Source organism: Brugia malayi (assembly GCF_000002995.4).
Source record: "Brugia malayi strain FR3 genome assembly, contig: Bm_v4_ChrX_scaffold_001, whole genome shotgun sequence".
Taxonomy (NCBI): domain Eukaryota; kingdom Metazoa; phylum Nematoda; class Chromadorea; order Rhabditida; family Onchocercidae; genus Brugia; species Brugia malayi.
In genome coordinates, this window is record NW_025062479.1 from 893384 (window position 1) to 910164 (window position 16781).

Below are 16781 nucleotides of genomic sequence, written 5' to 3' on the forward strand. Positions count from 1 at the left end.
AACGTATGCGTACGTGACAAAGTGAAGAATAATCTGGAAGCATGAATGAGGCAATTTATCCTGGAATGGCTCGGTGGGATTTCATTTGTGCATTTAGGTTAGTTGAGAGGTGGTTGGTTGGTTGGTGCGGGCGTTAGACGTTACGTTCTCACTGGTTGTATATTGATACGTGTTACTCCACGTACGTAACGAAAAAGATAAGTAATTTTGTTCCTTTCATCTTTTTTTTCCCTTATCATTTAATATATTTAGCACTATTATTAGCTCTGAAAATATAACAATATTAGGATGAGAATGGTTAGAACGAAAATTTAATTTAACATATTCAATAGAATGATTCTGCAGGTAACTTGACGATATATTATCTATCTAATTTGGCATATTCCTCATATTAGATTTTCAAATAGGGTTGATAAATTAGTAATTAGTAAAATAAAAATAAAAGAAAATTAGTAAAATAAAAAAAAAAAAAAATGAGATTGATAAATTAGTAATCTTCTGTGAAGAACATGCACAGATGAATGAATGTTGGTGTGCCTGGGAAATCCTCTAGGTAGGACTGCAGCAATATGTCGATTATTTAGCATGGGAAACCGGTTTGCAATTCCATATATATATCACTAATGTGACTGTCGTAGTTTGTAGCATTAGCGTTTATCAGAAAATAGCCAGAGATCTGCTTCCAATATTTCATTTAATTTAATTTGAAGCTTTCAAAAATATACTCCGACTGTCTATACATTATCAAATTAATGAATGGAATAGGAGGATGTGGAAAAAGAAAAGAAGAAGATACTACTTCTTAAAAACATAAGAAAATTAACATTATGACAGTGGTTTATTTTGAGGAGGGAAGTGAAATCAATTATCACAAAAACATGCCATATTTATGATCTTGTGTTTCAGAAAGGTGAAGATCTGACTCTAGTAGTCGTGAAAGGGGCTAAATCCGTTTAGAGATTTTGTAACTTTTTAAGATCGATGGAGTGATATTATATCAGCTAGATGCAAAGATCTCATTTCATTTTGGACAATTTACTATAAGGGTTTATTTTTTTATTTTCAACACTTACTAATTATTTCCATTTCAGTCAGCCTAATCGGTTAACTTCCTGTTCATCATGGCCGATGCGACGGATAACTCGGGTACATCAAATGCACCGGCTACAAATGCAAAAAAGTATTTTTTCTTTTTTTACGACTGAAAATGTGCAAGTCATTCCGGTACTGACTTTGAATTTTAAGTTTAAAATTTGCCATGTTGGAACAGATATTTCACACTGGGAATTAAAAGTTAATGACATCGCTGAATGTATTGCAGATTTGCATCGTCTTGTGTGCTTTGTTCGTCACACATTGCACTAAGCGATATTTTGGCCCTTCCTTGTGGACACCTGTATCACCTCAACTGCGTCATGTACTTCTTCATATACGTGAGCCCCGTGTTTTTCTTGGAATTTCAGCATTTCAACATTGACGGAAGCATGGCAGAAGTCCTCCTGGCCTGGACTTCATTTCATTCATGGCAAACTGCTGCCAGAATTTGTGGGGAATCCGACTTATTTTAGGGTTGGTCTTCTTGCCCTGAGTGTAACCATCCATTGGAATTGGCGGATATTATGTCGCAAGCTCATTTCGATGGCAGTTTGGATACTAAACCGGAAGCCGAGAAAATGTTTGAGAGTTACCGTGATGTTCTACGAAAAGTATTTCTCCTCATCTCTTAACATTTCCTAGACTCAGATTATCTTTTCAAATTTCTCGAATAAAAACATGGAAAATTGTGAAATTCAATTACTGTCAATGAATAATACTTCAATTTATTTTTCTCTTTATCGCTCGTTATGCGGGACAGGAATCCAATATGCAAAAAATCTGATTGTCTTAGTAAAACTAAAATTTTAAAATAAGTAGATGGTAGAGAAAAAAATTCGAGGTTCACGAAAAGTAATTGTTTGAAGTTCTGAACTACATATTTAGCTGAGTGATGCTTATATGGAGATTATGACGCTGAAAAAAAAAGAACTGGATGCGACGGTTGAGCAGCTCCAGCTGAAAACTCGACTGTTTAAACTGCAAAAGAAACACCTAGAATTATTGCGTGAAAACAAAGCTTTGAAGAACATCGTTGCGATGAACCACTGAAGATCATACGGTGGAGAGAGGTTGTTGCTTGCGTTGATTCAAACAACTGGCAATTGTGATCTCTAGTTGAACATTTTATCGAGTTTTTTTTTTGTATTTTTTTGTAAATGCTAACCTTTGAGCAATATTTATTGTTCCTTTCGTTATAAGTTTTTTAACATAATTTATTTATATCATTTATAATTTAAGTAATTTAAGTGCCATGAGCGGTAAAAAATATTTTTTTGGCGGTCGTGATGTTAGTCTAAAGTCATCTTATTTCCAAGACAAATTGTCAGTAAAAGATATTTTTTGGCGATCTGAAGTTCTATTACTTCCAAGACAAACTGTCCATGTTTGCGAAACTCCGAACATTTTTATCCATTATTGACTGACAGCTGTTGTCAGGTCGACTCGTTTTGCAAAATGGTAATAAGTAAGGTAAAAAATGATAAGTAAGAAATGACAAGTAGAGAATAAGACACTTATTCTCTGTCGTGTTAGTAAGTAAAGTAAAATGATAATAAGTATGGTAAATACAATTAGTTCGTTAAAGCTGTACTTTCTGCTAAATCAGTTTTGTGGTTGGTGTATGCAAGCCCGTAAGATCAATTTATACTTACATTTGGTGAAAAAGGCTGATGAAATTATTTTCATGGTTTATTCTTGTAATAATTTATAGTTTTTTTTTTTTTAAAGTTTTTTTGTATTTCGTTTTGGTTCTGTCCTTTTTTTCTGTTTTGTAATTCCCGTAAATGCGTTGTCGTTAAATAAAATATAATAATAATCAGTGTTATACGAAGCAGACGAATATATAAAAAATATATAAAAGGGAATATATAAAATAGAATATGTAAAAGAGACGAAATTATCTTGGTTTTAAAATTGAATTTTAAAAAAATACAACTTGAACAATTTCAGGAGAAAATTATCTCAAAGTGACGTTTCGTCTTTTATTTGTTTGTTGATCTTTTACAGAATTCGGATATACATTCCTATCTGTGATAAAACATAGAAGAAAGAAAAAAGTCCTTGTTTGTGCAACAAATCAACCTATTCGCAATTTGTCATTTATGATAAAAACTATTACCACTACTGTACTTTTAATTATTTATAGTACCAAGAGTAATACATAATTGTTACATTACATCAAAGGAAGAGAAGAAAGAAGTGAATTTTATTATAGTGCTATAATTTCCAGTGAACAATAAATAGATTTGAAAATATTTCATTGGAATGAAAGAAGCAGACATTGATAAATGTTGCAATGAAATTATTTATGACTGTGAAAATGAATTGATTATCTGACCTAATAGAAATATGCATATTTTCTTATATAAATGAAAATTTACATTAGTATTTCTAATCAAAATCATTATGATGCTAGTAAGAGGTGAAAAGTGAAATGGAAAAAAAAGAGAGATAAATGATAATTGAGGAAGCATTATGCAACTAATAATAATTATATGATGATACTACGGTTTAATGATGTTAGATATGAATGTCAGTATATTAAGTCAGCATTCCTAAATTATTTCATACATTCATGGTAATTGAAATTTGCACACGAAATTTGGGATATTGAAGAGGTAGAAAAAGTTAACAATGATATTTTAAAATAGCAACCGGTTCCTTTTCATTTCCTATTTTGTTTTTGCTTTTTAAAAATTATATTTTAATTGCTTTTTTGATTTTTCACTCATAATTAGCTATCATAACGGGTCGCCCTAGAGGAGGACAAATATTTGCTCAATGATCGTTGTAATATTGAAGTAAATGATGAACAAATGTCTTTTGTTTATTTGATAAATGATATTGTTTCAAGTACTATTGTTTAGTTTTGTATTTCATTTCAATTTTTTATTCCAACATTTTTTTTTTTTTTGTCAAACTTTTTCTTTTTAAAGTATATAAAAACTTTGAATGCGCAACAATTTAATAATTAGAAAAAAATTGTAAATTGAAGGTCTAAAATATTTATTATAAAAGTCAAAAAAAAAAAGAAATTAAATATTTTAGCATTTTGTTAGTATTATAGCCGAAAAATACTCAAACCAATGATGAACTCATATACTTTATTCAGATTTTAGGTCATTGTTCAAAAATTTTTCTTAATTTGAATAACATCGTAATTATTCGGTTTAAAATTGAAAACGTTTCCGGTTAATTGTTCTTTCCTGTGTACTTCTGCTGTTAACATTCATTCAAATTACAAGCAAACTGAAATCTTTACTACTTTCATCATCTATAAATTTAATAACAATTCCAAAATAACGGGAAAATGAGATGGGAAGGGTTTCGGGTAGAGTTTCGGGAAAGGAAAGGGAAATATCGGAGTATGGATGAATAGATACCAAATAACAACTGGTTGCATATAAAAATGAAATGTAATTGGTAAGAAAAGGTATAACGGACAGAACAGACAGACAGACACGCACACACACATGGAAACATACAGACACATACATACACATGCACAAACCTACATACACACACATACACACACACACATACCCATGCAAAAAAAACCAGAAAACCACACGTAAACATACGCATACACATACAAAAAAGGGCCACAAAACGACACACGTGTACACATACACATACACATACATACATACGTGCGCATACATTTGCTAAAACTTTATGAAAAAAAAAAAAAAAAAGAAAGAGGGAATGTCTTATAAATTTTTCGATGAATTTGTTGCAAATTTCTCATATATATATGCTTCATTCCTACTCTTTTCATTATAGCATTAAATTTCATTAAAATGGAAAAGCAATGCTTTTTCTTTTTTTTTTTTTTTGCTTAATTTTTGTGTTTTAACTTTCATTTTTTATTTTTATTTTTATTTGCTGTTTAAAAAGCTTAGTAAATATGTATTTTCAATTTGTTTCAAAATGCCAAAATTCCTACATCCTTAATGCAGTATTTTTGATTCAATTATTTGAAATTTTGTCAAAAAAGAAAAAAAGAAAAATTAAAAAAAGAGAAATGGAAGAATAAATTATTATTATTATTATTATTCCATTTAAAAATATTCAATTGATATTTTATTGTAATATTATTACTATTATTTTTTCTCTCTCAAATAAAGCATAAATAACAGTAACAAAAGCATAACTGTAAAAGTTCTTTGAGATATTTCACATATGAATGCATCCTTTTTCTTTTCTCCTATTTGTAATTTCAAGAACAAAACTTTCATTAAAATAAGTCTGCTCAACATGCTACAATCTTTTTATTTCATACAATTAAAATATGTCGTTGTTGTTTTATTAGAATTTAATTACTAATTATTAAAAATAAGCATAGCAAAATTTATTGAAAGATCAATTAATTCGCAATTGGATAGAAAAAGAGAAACGAAAAAAAAGAAAATTTTTTTTTTGATATCATTTTAAATTAAGTAATGAACATTGCTAATCTATAATTCATACACGATATATTATAGTATGGTTATTAATCATCATAATTTAAGTAACGTATTATAAGTACAGTTGATAGTCTACAGTTTTTTAAAGTATAATTGCCTCATTATAAAACGAATAAAATATAACAAAGATTCAAAATGTGTCATGGAACGGTATCGATAAAAATAACCGAAGTTACATTTACTATAAATTGGTATAAAAATAAGTTCGATTTGATATTCATAATATTGAACGGTATCATTTCATATGATACCTTGCATAGCAGACAAATATATGTTTCATTTCATTCAACCATTCATTTTTATCATATGAAATTTATCTCTGTGACATAAAAATATTGCTATTATTTTGTTGATTTTGAATTGATAAATAAAGAGAAAATCGCCCTGCAATTTCATGTAATGATTTTTTTTTCCGGGATTTGGCACCTAAAAACCAGTTTTCAGGTGCCAAATCAGTATTGATGTCTGAATTTATATAAATAATAGACAAAAAAAAGGGCAATCATTACTATTCGCACTGCATTTTCTCAATTTACACCTATTATATCGAATCCATTTCTGTCTAAAACTGTTACGAGAAAGCTCCTTGAGAAGGTGAAAAATCTTTTTGGAAGTCTGTTAAACCCTTTAACCATATACTATTGAAAAGACTCCGTATATCACCTGTCGAAACTAATTTATTCGTGCGCAATAGTTGTAAAATATGTGACGAATTCCACTTTTTTTTCTTTTTTTAAGTGAAATATTTTAGTTTAATAGAATCAAGCAGTTTCAAATTTGTTGCTAAAAAGATGCAATGGAATAGCATTTAAATAAATACTCCATTCTTTATTATTTATTATAAAAACATTGCACAAATAACCATTTTTTTTTTCTTTTGGTCTCTTTTTTTTTCAAAAATTTGAAATATAACACTTTTTGATGATTAGATTTGAAAAATGAATATGATATTTAGGATGGTAATAAATAAATAGTATTTATTAAATTACAAAGAAAATAATGTTTTTTTTTTTTTTTTTTCTTTTTTTTTTAATTGGAAATTTAGCGAAATGAATAAACTATAGCGAATTTCCAGAGATAATAATAAACTATTACAACAAACAATTTGGTTCATTTTAGAATTCTGAACAGTAAATGGGGACAAAACATGAGGGTGGTTTGTTCGAACATCGAACACGCTATATCATTTTGTTACTTGGGTGGATTTGCCTAACTTCAATATTTTCTAATACAATTGCGCTCAATTTCACATTTATATGTATGACAAAACCTGCATCAAAAAATCAAACAGAAAACGATGTTGTCGTATGCTTTCACGTATTCTTGAAATTTTCACTTTTTTTTTTTTTTTAAATATCTCATATCATTTAAAGTTAATTTAGCATGGTAATTAAATTTTAAGAAGTTTATCGGAATAGAATATTTGCTATTAGTCTATGAAATGACACTTATCTTTTTGAATTAAATATTTTTTAAAATGAAATTGCATAGTTCCATTTAATTACATTATGATGTATGCTTTATGACTGATCATTTCTTATATGCAATTTAATAAATAGATCATTTATGCAGGTTAATAATAATAAATGCAAATAAAACTCTTGGAGTGTTTTATTTAAGAGAAAAAAAAGCTTAGAATACCAGAAATTTCAAAGTTTAAAAAAATTTTCTTGTATAAACGTTATTTTAAAAAAAAAAATGTTGAGGTATAATGTTAAAGTATAATTATATTGACATTTAAATAAAATTTACAAAGTTTCTTTTTTGTCATAGTGGTGCTTTTTTTTTTCCTTTTAAAATACCTCAATATATGGCATTAGATTGAAATGATGATTGAAAATATGAATCTGAAAGATAGCATGAAAAAAAAAAAAAAAGAAAACACAAGTCATATAAAATGTTCATTTGAAAAGGATACAGAAATATCTTGTGATATTTTGCAAATTAAAGATATACAATTTAAATTAGCAAACAACCAAATGATATCATTACTAATTGCTAATTAATCAAACCTTGAAATTAATAATAATTAGTAATTATACAGGGTTCCGATCATTTCACAGGAGAGCTTAATTATGAACAAAGTGAAAAATCAGCATTGCTTTGGGCCCTCGGTTTTGGCACCTTTATTGGAGTTTGGCCATTTAATTTTTTATATCTTCAATATGGTGCAAGATATGTTTTCTTTGCTGCTGGCTTCCTGTCCGCTTTTTCGACACTTGTGATACCTCTTACAGCCTACATGGGTCTTATATGGTTTGTTGCCGCTAGAGTTCTTCAGGTTTGTTTATTTTATCTAATATGATACTGTTAAAAAAAAAAAAAAAAATCATTTAACCATTTTATTCAATCAATTTACTTGTTAAACCATTTATGATTAATTATGAAATTATAAAAGTACATATGTAATTTCCAAAGATGCTTTTTGTCTGTTAAGTTTTTGATAAGAATATCACTTCCAAATTAAGATGCACTCTATGCATATTTTTGAATAAATAGTTATAAAGTTAATAATTTCCATCAGAGGAAATATTTTTGAAGTAGATTTACTGTGCATAAAATTAATCTTAAAATATATAATAATATGTTTAGGGAGTAGCATATGGTGCTGATTTTGCAGCAATTGGAGTAATAACTGTACGTTGGGCATCACTGAAGCAAAGTGGTGTATTTATTGCTGTGCTAACAAGCTTTAATAGCCTTTCAACACTTATCACAAATCCTATTTCTGGCTTGGTTCGTTTTTTACTTTCTTTTTGAAATGAGGAAAGAATTCTATCACTTCAAATTTTTTATCAAAATTTATTTTAAAAATTTTACAATGATTAAGCTTTGTGAATCATCACTTGGTTGGCCAGCTGTATATTATATACATGCAGCATTTGGCATATTTATATTTACTGTTTGGATATTATTTTATCGAGATCAACCAGAAATGCACAAAAATGTTTCAGGTTAATTTTAAAATTTAGCTCTTTCAGTTTATTTTGCAGTACACTTTCTTTATTACATGTACCTTTTCTTTTTTTAGAAAAAAAAAAAGCTCATATTTTTCAGGAATTGAGTTAGAAAAAATTCGTCGAGAAAAATCTGAAGGATATATCAGTAGTGAAAAATATGTCCCATATTTGGTAATAAATTTCTTGCTAATGTAAATTTTGGTTCATCATTAGAACTTTGTTACTGATTATAGCTGGATAGATTAGTTAGAGAGAAAGAGAGAGAGAGAGAGAGAGAGAGAAAAAAAAAAAAAAACAACTGCCTAGATAACTTGACATTTGCTACTAAAGAAAACAATTAAGGAATGATAATTGAAGAGATAAGTCACAAATATTTGAATTGATTTCAGGCTATAATAAAAAATCCAGCAATATTGATTATTTGGTTCAATGCATTTGTGGAAATTGTTTCTGCTTTATTTCTGCTCTCGTATGGACCTACTTATATCAAATATGTCTTGAATATCAGGTTTTCTACTTGTTCCAAAGCATGTGTTCAATAGAAAATTTTTAATTCAAAGTTATTCTTTTGCTTGAAATGTATTTTAGATGCAAAAAATAGAAATTATTCTATTATGATCTTTTCTAGCGTTGAAGGCACAGGATTTTTGGTTGCTCTCCAGGGATTATCTTTCCTACCATTTCGAATCGCTGCTGGCTTCATGAGTGATCAGATCAAGTATGCTATTTGTCTGCATTCAATTCATCGCTCGAGCCAATCGTTAATCTCACATTAATTCCATTAAAGATAAATTTATCAAGTTAATCTATCAGAAATTATCGCTAATCCGATTGTGCTACTTATTTTTATTATTGTTATTGATTATTGTAGTTAAACTTTCAGATGTATGAACGAGTATCAGAAAATGATCTTTTTCAACACGCTATCATTAGTTGGAGCCGGTGTATTTTATTGTATCCTCGGTTTTATACCACCTGAAAAGACTTCATTATCTGTATTTGCTATTGCAGTAACCCATGCTGTTATGGCCTTCAATGTTGGCGGATTTTATAAATGTGGTACCTTTGTGGCTCGGTAAGCCGGTAAATTCATTAATTTTCATTTAAATTATTTTGCAATTAACAGAAAAAAAAATTTCGACAAACAGCAGCGTGCATTCTTTTTTTTTCTCCACTGCAAAAATTGTATTAGCTTAGCAAATGAGGTTTTGATCAAATCAGCTGCATCGCATCCGAAACGGATAAAAAAAAAACGCCGGAAAGCGGAATAAATTCTGTTTAGATGATAGATATCAACTCCCAAGAGTAGTTTTGACTAATTCCATAAGGCTTAATTGCTTGGTGCGAATAGTTATTTCTGGAAGGTTGATAAAAGGTCAAACCAATCTTTCAATTGTGCTCTCTCGGAATGATAGCATATTGTGTCAACTGATGGAGTAGCTTGATATGGAATTGAATTTCGATTAATTTCAGACAACATAGTCATTTCGTGATCTCAAATATACAATTCATCAAATGTGTTGCATTGTTTGTATCACCATTACTGGTTGCAATATTTGTTACCGATGATTCGGCACAGGTAAACACATTTACTTCATGCTATTATACGGAGATTGCATGATATTTTTATATTACATTATTTCTAATGTCACCATATAGTCATACTACATTAGATATTTTACCTTAGACTTCTACACTACACAAATTGTTCCCGAATACCGTACTCTTAATTGTAAACAAATGACCGTATTTACGTGTCTCCAGCAGATATAGCTATCTTAAACTTAGATCGATTAAACGAACGATTTAATATTTAATACATGGATGTGTTACGATAGACAGTTACAGCTTCATTGGATGATAACACTTACTTATAAAACAATCAGAGAAGGAGAGAGTAAGAGAGAAAAAGAGAGAGAGAGAGAGCTTAACAGTTATTATTATTACGCACAGTTTTTTATTTTCAGGAACAATGGCGAATTATTTTCATAATTTTAGCAGTGTCACTACTCGTAGCAAATTTCGCTTTCTGTTTGATAGCAACCGATAAACCGGCCAAATTTACAACACTTCAACCGGAAAAAAAAAGACAAAATCTTGCAATCGCTTCAGTTTCATGATAATAAATAATTGATTCGAGAAATTTTCGTTTCTAATTTCTCCAATTCGAATTGTTGTTAATCGCACCGATTTAATTTATCTATACAAAAGTTTTATTAAAATATCAGTTGAAGTTAGAACAGCTTCAGGAGCATAGAATATCAAAAATTAGTCAGTTTCTCTTCATCATCAAAATTACCCATCAAATTTTTTACAAATTCCATAGATCACCAAACTGTACGCCTAAATTCGGTCACATAAAGATAATCTAGAGAGGGTAAAGGAAAAAAAAAACTCCGAATGAACACCTATTTTATACGTAGACTCACTTTCAGGTCACGCATCCATCCCTTTTTTTCTACTGAAATATTTCGCTGTTGTACAATCTTGCTGATGACTGCTATGGTCTTGCGATGATTTTCTACCCTCGGTAGTTTCGTATCCTTTGTACGTTTTTCTAAACGGCCGTTGTTGTCCCGGGAATTGCTTCGGTTACAGTAGTGTATGTACTGTTGTTTGATGATATTTGATCTATCGTTTTGTGACTAACTGGAAATAACTAACCAGTAGGTATAACCCAGGTGGTTCTTCCTTATAATTCAATCAAAACACAGCTAACAAACATAGTAAGGCAATTCAGGTTATTTGCCTGTTAACTTCACGGCTTAGTAAATGCAATTCTTTATGAAATGGACACTTTGGACTTCGTTTCTGATCGACTCATGATTTTGTTGATACATCGATTTAGTGGAAGCAATAAAAGAGATATACAAAAAAAAAAGTAATCATTGTTACGGTCATCATATAATCTATATCAAAGAGTGTTTACAGTTGTTATTCTCATAAAATCATGGTGGGATTTTCTTAAATACATGTTTTCAAGTGTTTTAAGCAATTCACTATAACATTTATTTCACTCTAACAGTCACATAGCATGAATTAAGTAGCTTGGACATCGTAAAGTTCTCCCCTTTTTAAAACTCCCGTCGTAAACTTTTTCCATTTAATAAATGCCGAAATCTGTGAGTTATCATCCAGAATGGGACCACGTGTTTCAGTAAGCATAAGACTAGTAATTATTAAAATTTTGAAGTTTTAAAATTTCCGGAAGAGTGGAAGTTTGAATAGTAGAAATTCACTCAGAATCTAAAAGAGATCGAACGAGTAGATGAGATGACATTAAAAAGTGACATTAAGTTTAGAAAGTTTAGCTTATCTCGTCGTTTTCCACTTAGTCATCATGTTACGATGCTTATCAAGCCTTACAACATGTAGACAGACGTAGCATTGGTCTTGGAGTGGGTGTGTCGTACTTCTCATACCCTTATCAGTATAATTTTTAAGTTAGATTATCATATTTATTTGCAGGTGATGAGCGACTACAACGGCCAAATAATGGCTCAGCAGTATACGGTGGATATGAGCCATTCACCAGCTGGCATGCAACGAATTCATTCGTCACCTCAACAACCGGTCTGTGACATTTTCTTACACTTTCCTGTGAATCTTATGGAAATATCACCTTATGGAATATCGTGTGAAGTGGTTTAGGTATGGTCGGGAGACCGTATGGTAGGTTATGTATTCCACACGTTGAAGAATTGCGTATTGTATTAACCGATGAATACCAATTAATCTTATTTACCAATAGAATGTCTCTTTGGAGCGGTTAAATAATTGGCATTTTAAGACTTTTTTAAAGATTATAAATTTATAAGATGAATTATTGTTAGTGTTGAGTAGATGAGATATACTTGTGAGTGGATGTACAAAATGGCAAGTTCGATTATTTTTTGTATATTTGCCTTTCTGATTGGTTTCCACTCATTTTTATTACCGAAGGAAAGTCTTAGTAGTGATGATGAAATCATGAAGGATTTTTTTGAGTGAAATCTGCATTTTATGGTGTTCAACATAGTATGGCTTTTTTAAGCGGCAAGCGCATATGATTCAATCTGGACAAATGCTTTCCCAACAGCAAATGATGATGCAGGCCAATCAACCACTCCATATGCCACCGTGTAAGAAATTCCTCGTATTTTTTGTTCAAATATTTCCAAATCTTAAAATCACATCTGTCATATTTTTATTTATCTTAGAAATAGACAATATTTGCAATGCAGTACATGAAATGCATTTAGATTGCAGTAGTTTGGTTTTCGCGCATAAAAATATTCTCATAGATGATTTTTCGTTTCATTTATTTGTTTATTTTTATTTCTTAAACGCTGTTAGGTTCATTAAAGTGGTTGGTGTTTAGAATCATAAGTATTCTGGAGGTGCTAGTGCTTTATCTTCTTCGGTCTGCAGTCGTACCATTTCCAGAACATCTGTTGTACGGTGTGATCGAATGACTTATAGATTTATGCCGTTTTTCATCTTCTCTGTATTTTGAGCTGCCAATGGAATTAGTAAATTTTTGATCCTATTAATGTAACATAGTTTGATCTTTTTAATCTCACATGCAGCCTAATCTTGAGAAAAGCTGTTCTGTTTTTCCATTTTCTCGAGTTATCAGCTCTGTGTTAGCGAGAACTTGGCTTTTGGGTTACGTTTTAGTTCTTTATTATTACATCCTACCATTGGGAAAATTAATTAACAACACTTTATAGGTACAAGTATGCAGGTACAAATGGCGTCGATGGGTCCACCACAAATGATCTCGCAACAGGGTGTCGCTATCATGAGTCAGCAGGGACAAATGCAACAAGCAGGTGATTGTGTTTCAATCCCTTTTATTTTTGCATTTTTTCGTATCATTAAAATAAATTATATAATGCTTTTTTACTTTACTCACGAAATAAAAGTTGAAGAGAAATATACTTCCCACGTACACAAAGTCGTCCTTAAAAATCGCAGAGCATTATTGGAGAGTTGACATCTGCGTCCTAGTTAAGCTGTTTTATGTTTCCTTCAGTGCTGGTGTAACAGTTTGTTTAAACCAGTCGTTGATCTATTTCGTTTAAATCTTTTTCATTATTGATGCTTTTAGTTATGCGATTGTTCCATTTTTCTGAAATGTACTTTCTAGGTGCTGCACAAGGTGCAATGATGCAGGCGCAACATCAGATGATTGCAACAGGACAAATATCTTCACAGCAAATGCCAACACAAATTCTAGTTACATCAATGGGTCAGCAACAGATGCTTTCAACCATGGTCACCCAGGTGCAGCAGCAACAACCAACATCCCATCAAATGGCTCCACCAACAGCACCACATTTAGGACCACAACAATCACTGCAGCAACAGCAACAATCCCAACAGCAGCAACAAACTCAACAACATCAAATGATAACTTCGACTCAAATTTTACAACAACAGAGTCAGGGGCAACATTCGTTAAATGCCCAACAAAATATCGGCCACAGTCCAGGATTTGCTCATCTAGGTCAACCTCATATGCATACTCCGAATCCAAATTATCAGCAACCTTCCCCACATCGACCAACAATGACACGTTATCCAACCCCAAGTCCAGAAAATATGCAGCATGGAACTCCTCCCATATGTATGTTTTCTCAGAATGTTATTATTTTCAAACTTTAAATTGAATTTATCGATTAATATTTGTGTTGTGACGATCGAGAAACGATATTCTTATAGAAAACTTCAGATCGTTCACCAATACAGCGTTCAGTGAATACTCCACGTGTTATCGGACAATCGTCTGCAATACGACAAGCTTTGGGGCATCTCCCACCTGCTCCGACGCCTACACCTGTACATTCTGCAGCTGAGCCACACCCTCCACCGCCGAATAGCATGAAATTACTGGAGAAGGTTTCTTTTTTCTTTGAAAATTAGATGGAGTGGCATTTGATAAAAAATATTTTCTCAATGTTTTTTCGATACTTTTTACATTCATGTTTCATTACTTTCAATAGGTTGGCATGTAGCACCAAGAGTTTTTATTTTTGGTTCCTGAAGAAACAACATCTATTTTTGAATGGTTTCGATACAGGGCTTATTTCCCAATTATTAGGATGCTATGGAAGCTCTGATTAAAACGGTGGATCCTCTGGAAGCAGTTGAAGATGATGTTTCGGATGCATTATTGCAGCTGGTTGAAGAATTCGTTGATGATGTTATTGAACAAACGACACGCGTTGCTAAGCATAGGTTAACATTTCACCTAGATTTTGATGTGTTTGCTTGAAATGGTTTGTTGGATGGAGGGTGAGTTAAAATTTCTGCATTTATATGAAGATCTCACTTAACCTTTCGTTTTAAAATAAAACTTTGCTGTAGAGTGCTGCTTCAAACCAATTTTTTTTTTTTCGATAGGAGTGCGCAAAAGGTTGAGACGAAAGATGTGCAATACGTATTGGAAAGGCGATATAAGATATTCTTGCCACCGGGTTCCGTTGGTGGCGTCCAACCAACCGACCGTAATCCATATGTAAAATCTCCGGCAACCGAAGCTCATCGTCAGCGTATGTCGCTCATCAAAAAAGGTATTCAGAAACCGTGAAGGGTGATATTCATGCAAACGAAATGGTTTTGGGAGGAGGATAAGTGTAATGGTTTGTGCAACCAAAACTGTCCCATTGTTATAACAGTAGCCCCTAACTTGGCTAAGCTTAAAATTTGGCTCATTCTTTCTGGTATGAGAATATAAATTTATAAAATGCAATTTTTTAAGATTGCGAAAATCGAGAAAGCAATACTGACATGATCTTCTTTGGGAACTTTATGTTTCGTACTTTTTCATCGTGAGAGTAGTTTACTCTTCAAAAATTCGAAGTTTAGCCTCAGAATTTGGATAGAAAAAGCTGTGGTGGATTCATTAAGATACTTGGATTGAGTTTACATTGCTTGAATATACTAGCAAGTTCACGGTTTCTTTCGATAATAGAATTTTCAGTTTGAGAGTTGTATCAAATGTGATTTTTATTGAAATAAAAATCATAGAGTGAATTCCCAGAAATAGTTCTGAGAATCTGTACATTTTCTTCCCATATAATTTGTAATCTTATTCCAGTGCTTGAACTGTCCAGGATTCCGATGATTTTAAATGATTATGTTCCATAACATGTTAAACTTAGAAGTTTTTTATCGCAAAATTTAATTCAGTTGTTGATTCTTTCAGTAGTGCTGTATTAATAATTAATGTAAGGTGGTAATGACTCCAGTGGGATAATTGTAACACTACTTTCTGTGATATACTAATGCTGTGTTCTGTTCTAACTTTTGCTAATGTTTTTCTATCCTTCTTCCTTGTGATCAGTTGAACTGCTCTCGTCTCCGGTTTCCTATTTTTATGGATGTTTATTCGATTTCTGGTCATTATGTAAGTTTTTTTTTGCTTTCAGGAGGTAGAAACTCCCTATTTATCGAATTTGGCTAGTTTCTATCTGTCATATTATTTTTTTCAGTTTGGAAAGGAATGTACTTTTTCTGCATTCTTTATCTTTTACCTTCTTCAAGGTTATATTTTCTCTGAAGTATCTGTGAGTGGAAACTAACCCTGTTTGTTAAATCAACCGGTTTTTGACAAGTTATTGAGGTCGTAACATAAGAATCCCTTACATGGCTATGTGGAGACTGAAAGTATTGCTTAATTTACGGCGAAGTAACTTGAATGTGTTTAAAAAATTATGCATCACTTTGCTGAAGTGATAACCTCCACTTCTCAGAGTTCTTTCGAGACATGCTGATTTATCCCTCTTTCCCGCTACTTATCTGTTTTCTTGGCATTCTTTCATTCCAGTGAACCATTTGGAAGTATTTTTATTCATTTGTTCGGTCTCTCTTTCATTTTTGTTTGTTCTTTCTTATTCATTTTATATTTATTTTAAAAAAAGAAAAAAAAAAAAAACTTTCCCCAAAAAATTCTGTTTGCGCGCATTTCCAATGCAAGTCTCAAACAGCATGGCTGACATGTGTGTTTTTGTCGGCGATCACATAATAGATGTATCTCACTTGAGCAAAATGATCTATTTTTCGAAGTCTAAGACAGTGGTACAATAAGGATACGCAAGAAAATAGTATAAATCCCCATATGTTAATATGAATAAATTATACTGAGCTAAGCTTCATAGGTGCTTACGTTATCATCTTTACAAATGAAATTTCTTCGGCTTTCATGAGATAGGTATTGTATCAATTACATTTGCATGAAATAGAAACATAACATTTGAATGGACAACATTCTGAA

General features: G+C 31.3%; 3 protein-coding genes across 3 annotated transcripts; all 3 read left to right on the plus strand.

Annotated features, from left to right (window-relative positions):
- Positions 1-1121: 1121 nt before the first annotated feature.
- Positions 1122-2145, plus strand: Bm10157 (Uncharacterized protein; the record flags this gene model as incomplete). The annotated part of the gene is made up of 4 exons (XM_001895664.2): positions 1122-1180; positions 1322-1433; positions 1569-1706; positions 1981-2145. 4 exons carry the CDS (start codon positions 1122-1124, stop codon positions 2143-2145), a joined length of 474 nt encoding a protein of 157 aa, XP_001895699.2.
- Positions 2146-6695: 4550 nt separating this feature from the next.
- Positions 6696-10641, plus strand: Bm2599 (Major Facilitator Superfamily protein; the record flags this gene model as incomplete). The annotated part of the gene is made up of 10 exons (XM_001895665.2): positions 6696-6866; positions 7606-7842; positions 8154-8297; positions 8392-8515; positions 8619-8692; positions 8911-9029; positions 9150-9239; positions 9405-9596; positions 9995-10100; positions 10489-10641. The coding sequence occupies 10 exons, from the start codon at positions 6696-6698 to the stop codon at positions 10639-10641; spliced, it is 1410 nt and encodes a 469-aa protein (XP_001895700.2).
- A 1351-nt stretch (positions 10642-11992) lies between these two features.
- Bma-taf-12 (uncharacterized protein) lies at positions 11993-15095 on the plus strand (the record flags this gene model as incomplete). Its single annotated transcript, XM_001895666.2, has 7 exons — positions 11993-12094; positions 12555-12642; positions 13234-13335; positions 13653-14132; positions 14238-14404; positions 14607-14743; positions 14909-15095. The coding sequence occupies 7 exons, from the start codon at positions 11993-11995 to the stop codon at positions 15093-15095; spliced, it is 1263 nt and encodes a 420-aa protein (XP_001895701.2).
- Positions 15096-16781: the final 1686 nt, after the last annotated feature.